Consider the following 5848-nt stretch of genomic DNA (forward strand, 5'->3'; position numbering starts at 1 on the left):
GCCGACATAGACCGGACACAGTCTTTCTACTCACAATCACACTAATTATGTGAAAGAACACATAAAAAATTAATATGCACTTTAAACCAAGCAGTACAAATGTGTCTGTGTGGCCTTGCGAAAGCTCGCCTGACTTGGACCCCAGCTAATTATGCCAAGTTTCTTTTCAGCCCTGTACATTTATTACACATATTTCATCAATACAGGACAACGGCATTTCCTATCACCCTCTAATTACCCCGTTCCTGTGCCAGCTGTACTCATCTAATCACCACAAGCTTTTTAATCTCATCCGCCCGTCTATCTTTCTCCTGCCTCTTCCTACGCTTTCCTTCCTGCGAAATCCGGTCTGTTACCGATATTGACTACCGGTCATCTGGCCTCTGCATTACATGCCCATTTTTCTTCATTTTAACAAGAATGTCAGTAACTAAATTTGGTTCCCTAACCTACTCTGCATGCTTCCAAATCTCAACATGTCCAAATAAGATTTGACTCATGTTGTCACTTCTCAATTTCGCTGCTACACGTGTGGGGTCAACCCTTTTGCAAAAAACTGCGCAGCTTCTTGCACTGCAGTTAGCTTCCAAAATCGGCTGGCGATGGTCACAGCTGTATTGAACTTTCTGGACTTTTGTCATTTATATAAATGGTCCATTCTGAGTAGCCACTTTTTAATTAAAAAGTAGTAATCTAGAAATACACGCAAACTTCACTTTGCAACAATCTGGAATCAGGCCCCTGACCACAGGCCAGCATTAGACTGATTCATTATTTTTAATACCCCTTTCAGGCACAGCGTCCACAACAGCAGACATGACCCAAGCGCTATCAAACAAATAGTAGAAGCAGAATGGCCACAACTGCTGATGCAATATAATGTGCAAAAAAAAGAAGATATTGAGCCAAACATTCAAAACAAATGCAAAGAATTGTTACATGTGAGGAAAATTAGTATAAGTTTTGCTTACAATGCGTAGCCCACAGGTATTCCACTGAAATTACAGATTTGATAAACACAAATCTGAAAACTTTAGTACAGCACACATTCCAAGCACTGATATAACTGCAACAAGCAATGACATATGGATGAGTCCGCACTGCAGCATCTTTAGCAGATATGAAACATTTACCTTAACTTCATGCTTACACTACAAAACATCACCTCACTGGTGGTTACATCAAGGAGAAGCTGGAGCCATATTTCATAAAATTATGCCCTGTGACTCCACTTCCTCCATGTTCATTAACTTTGTTCAGAGACTGGCTTTTTAAGTGACATGCACATCAATTTTCTTGCTCCATCTGACAACAGTGAAATCAATCTCTTTTGGGTTATGTGTTGTGCAAGCAATCATGAAAGTATTCAAAGGTGCACCAAAGAGTGTTCTGGAAAATTTCCTTCTTGATTCTAGTTTGTTTGCTGGATTTCTACAAATAACCAGTTTTAATCCCAGAAAATGTAGTCATAAATTAAGCCCACAGCAATAGACATACGCCCATACTCTTTACTTTTGCGAGAGTCCACTTCATCACTCTGCGGTAGCCAATAAAATTTCGCTGATCTCTGAAGGCAACCAAAAGTAATCTATTCGTGTCTTTGGACATAATGCAAATAATATTTTGACAAAACAACTACATATTTGTGGTTCAGGAAAAGTCACGGAAACAACAAGACCTAAGCAAGTATACTACATTCACAAGATCACTCCACATATTACTCCACCGATGGCAGAGTGGCAAGCCACCAAGTAATTGCCTCAAACAAACTATGTGCGTTGGGCGACTTCTACTGTCGGCGATGAACTGAAAAAGAAAAGAAAGAGGTAGAAGCCCGGATGATTTATCTCATTTTAAATGCAAAAGCTACCACATAGGGCAATAATATGAAGTTATAAACATGTTTGGATCATGTAGATAGAGTTTCCACAATTACAAGATGCCCTGAAAATTCCCTTTAGTGCACCTTTAAGCTTTTCTACACTGCATGTGTTTCCTGGGCCTCGCCAAGCTTTCCCGGGTGTCTAGGTCAGAGGACCTTTGTGGTTCTTGGAAAAAATGAAACATGTCCAAGGTCGTCCACTGTTGTGGTAAACATCTGAGTGCATGGCCACTCTCCTTGAAGCATCAGTGTACCTGACCGAATGCACACAGAAACAAGCAGTTGCAGAGAGGCCTGGAGGTGGAGCTTTGCATGGCCTGCCAGCTTGCCCGGATGCGCGGCCGAGCTGGACACGTGCTTGTGGGTTCACCCCAAGAGTGGACGACCCTGTATGTGCACACACGCTGTCCATATCGGATGTGACGGGGTGAGAGAAAGAAAGGCAACAGAAAGGTATGTTCTCAGACCACTTACTACGGAGCCTAACGGTTTAAAATGCTACCGCTCCGGCACAAGTGGCTCTGCAGCCTGAAGACTAACAACGGCTTGAAGGCACTAATACTCCTGCAGCTTTGGAATTAAAGATGGTTTGGTTTGCTTTGTAGGGTTTAATGTCTCAAAGCAACTCAGGCTATGAAGGATGGCATAGTGGAGGGCTACAGAAATTTCGACCACCCGCGGTTCTCTAATGTGCACTGGCAGTATACAGGCACCTTTCTCTCGCCTGTATTGAAAAGTAGTTGCTACTGCCAGGTACAATCGCGTCCGTGGGTTCGGCAGTCAAGTAACACAAAAACTGAGCCACTGTGGTAGGGTTCGGCATGAAAGACTGGGTTGAGCTGACCTGTTTCTTCACCCAAGAAGTGCACACCTATTTCAATGAACCAATATGTTCAACTGCACATAACAGGCGGTACTATTTTTCCACAGAATATGGCCTGGTGAAAACCATTTAGCTGAGCCGCAAAGTCAGCACAGAGTTGCCACTGAGCCCAGTGGAAGCTGTGTAATGGCTATTTGGAAAGAAGCTCTGTAAGGTGCGAGGATTCACAATCCCCTGCCTCCATTATAATGACGCACGTGGTTAACACACGTGATTACGCGCACGTTAAGGAGGTTCGCGGAGGAGAGGGCACACTGACCACACTGACCACCCCCCACCACCTCAGTCTCCCGCGGTGATGCTGCCTTCCCTCTTTCCTTCCGGCGTAACCTGGAGACCTCCTCTCCTGTTCCAAGTCAAGAAGCGCATCTGTGGTAACTGACTGGGCATTTCGGTGGTTGTGCGCACATGCGCGTGGTTCACAATTTTCGCCGAAGAGACCACAGTCGTCACTAAGAATCGCCCACTCACCGTACACATTTATCGCAACAGGATGTAAGCGCGAAGCCGCGCCAGGTGAGCAGACTCTTCCTCTCACCTTCTTGCACGCGCTTCCTCATTAGGTGGTTTATTGTATGACGCGCTCGCTCGCTATACGATGGTTGTTCTTGAGTGCTTTTTCTTTTGCCGAGTACTCGAGCATAATAAAGACTATTCGAGTATGTAACTCAGTGTTTGTCCCCTCTGGCTCGAACCCGCCGCAGTAGTGACTTCTCACACCGCGGGTTGGGGATTACAGCTCTGTCTGTTAGGGCTGTACGTCGGGGCAAGAAGGCGACTGTAGCGTCTAGCCTCCCCCCCGTGGCGCATTCTTGCAAGAATAACCCCCATAAAGGACAGGCCAGTTTTGACACAGGAGTTTTGTCCTCCTTTTGTTGCAGTGCCTCTGCATGTGCCCACGATTCTTCACGTCAGTTTTCATTCCTGCTGGAATGTAATGCATTACAGATGGTTTGAGATCATATTTGGGGCCTTTTCAGATAAGCCACAATGAAATATCTCAATCCAAAGATGCAAAAAAAACCCCAGAGAACCATATTTAGGATGGATGCCTCCACATAACATTACAGCCACAGTATTGGTCAGGCAAGGGTGTCACAGTGCTGAATGACATAAAATGTGTCATTTTCTTTATGACTTTCCCTGAGAGAAAAATGGTAGAAAGAAGCATAACTGAGACTGAAAAGCAATGCAAAGTTATGGTATGGGCATATAAAGTCTTGGCAGAAATTGCTCATTGTCTGGAAGGGTGAAAATGTTTGTGTTATATTGCAAGTTTCCTGTAAAACTATGAAAACCCTCTCCAACAGATAATTATTTGTGACTGAAGTGGTCACATGGAACATTTATTTGCTTCCGTGAAGCTTAACACTAGTGTTGTGTAGTGAAGAAAGAAGCAGCAAATGTCTTTTAAATGAGGCCCTCCAGCCAAGTGCATCAGGTCAAATATGCTGCAGTTGCTGGCAGCTGTAACAGAGATGGAGATTAGCCATAAAGCCACAACAAGGTTTGGTTTGGTTTAAGGGGTTTAACTTTCCAAAGGGACTCAGACTACGAGAGAGGCCCGCCACGACAAGAGGTCAATGCTAATGGCTGAAGGCCCCATGGGGAACTTGTCAGCTTGTTCTTGATTTGCATGCAAGAGCAGAAAAAATGAATACGATAAAGAGAGACCATTGCTGCAGGTCAGAAACTTGACACGATAGATGAGGAGACAATGAGGTTGGAAAAAGATATCCGGCCCTCATCGTAAATCATAGAAATGGCATCGATGTCTGCACCTCACTTGAAAGAGAGCTACTCACAAGAGGCGCATTTTCGTGAGGGTCATTGCCCGGGTTACGTGTCCGTCGTGCGTCGGACTCGTCCCTTCTGCAGCTGTCACCACAAGAGGCAGGCTTAAAAACGCCTGCGGTGACTGGAAGGCGAGGGCACAGTTCGAACTATTGGTTGCACTCTGATGCGATTCGCCGCCTTGAATGAGGTGCCACTGATGACGACGGGGCCCGTTGGGTCTAGCCTCCCACCTATACCTCACTTCAACGGTTTTCGCCACACTCTAAAGATACTCACGACGAAGGGCTCACTGATCATGGCACGTCATTCTGCACCGCCAAAAAATGCAATGCGGCATATTGACGCTGAGACACACTGGTCGATTCCCCGAGCCCACTGTATAAGATCTCGCAGGTAAAACCTCGACACTCACATCAGTCACACCTCACGTCTACCGCGAGAAACCGCGTGGAAAGTTCATAGTTGAACTGCCGTGCTGCTGCAAAAACAATCCTCGTTTTTCTTTTTTCCAAAGTGGTCGGGACGCTGGTCGGAACCAGATATATACAATTGCCATAAGCATTGATCAGATGGGCCCCATATTCCGTCGCTGTGCGGCGTAGAGAACTTCGTAAAGAATAGCAGGGTGTCGTCGTCGCCGGAGACCACTAGTGTAGCTCGGCGACCATCGCCAGGAAAACAGTTTCGCATGACATAACACACAAAACCACAGGCTGAACGACCTTGCTCCGCATGCGCTCGCATACGCCTCTCCAAGCAGCTCACCTGGCAGTACAATCTGTAGAGCGGCACCGCGGCGTAGCTCATTCCCCCAACGAGCACCGTCATCGATGTCACGTACATAAGCACAGTACGGTTCTTGTACTCTGGGGATCCCGCGCCGCTGCGATGCAGGCGTCGCAAGAAGCATGGCGATGTGATCGCACGCTTCAGCCTCTCGGGATGAAGCGCCGATCGCAACAGGTGGTACACGTACATGCTCACGGTGCTACACAAATAGATTTCCCAAAACACATTACCTGTTTACTATCGTAACCATCGCCAAATGCTACCCTCTACGCACGCACTTCTCACTCGCACTGAAAGTGTATGGCTTTGCGCTTGGCTTGTATCTGTCCGTATATGTTTAGTTTCGGATTATAAAACAACTTCTGCACAAACACAAATTATATTAACACATCTTATTATTTTTTTTTCCACGCAAGGATACAAAAATGCAATTATAAAGGCAGTTGGTGTTAAGTATCAGCATGCGGACGCTCATAGGTTGTTGAAATTTCGTCACG

The 5848-nt window shown here is 45.8% G+C and overlaps 1 protein-coding gene across 3 annotated transcripts in view; it reads right to left on the bottom strand.

Moving 5' to 3' along the window:
* The window catches only part of Cox11 (Cytochrome c oxidase copper chaperone COX11), a 30394-nt gene extending 24676 nt beyond the window's left edge, over window positions 1–5718 (bottom strand). Inside the window, exon 1 of one of the 3 annotated variants that reach the window (XM_084603808.1) lies at window positions 5328–5709. In XM_084603808.1, the coding sequence (XP_084459934.1) occupies window positions 5328–5540 (213 nt within the window). In that variant the 5' untranslated portion in view covers window positions 5541–5709. Of the gene's footprint in view, window positions 1–5327 lie in introns of all 3 variants that reach the window. The other 2 variants (XM_084603810.1, XM_084603809.1) reach the window with 2 other exon arrangements.
* Between the last annotated feature and the right edge of the window lie 130 nt (window positions 5719–5848).

This window comes from Amblyomma maculatum, chromosome 5, assembly GCF_055883805.1.
Source record: "Amblyomma maculatum isolate TAMU_Amacu chromosome 5, ASM5588380v1, whole genome shotgun sequence".
Taxonomy (NCBI): domain Eukaryota; kingdom Metazoa; phylum Arthropoda; class Arachnida; order Ixodida; family Ixodidae; genus Amblyomma; species Amblyomma maculatum.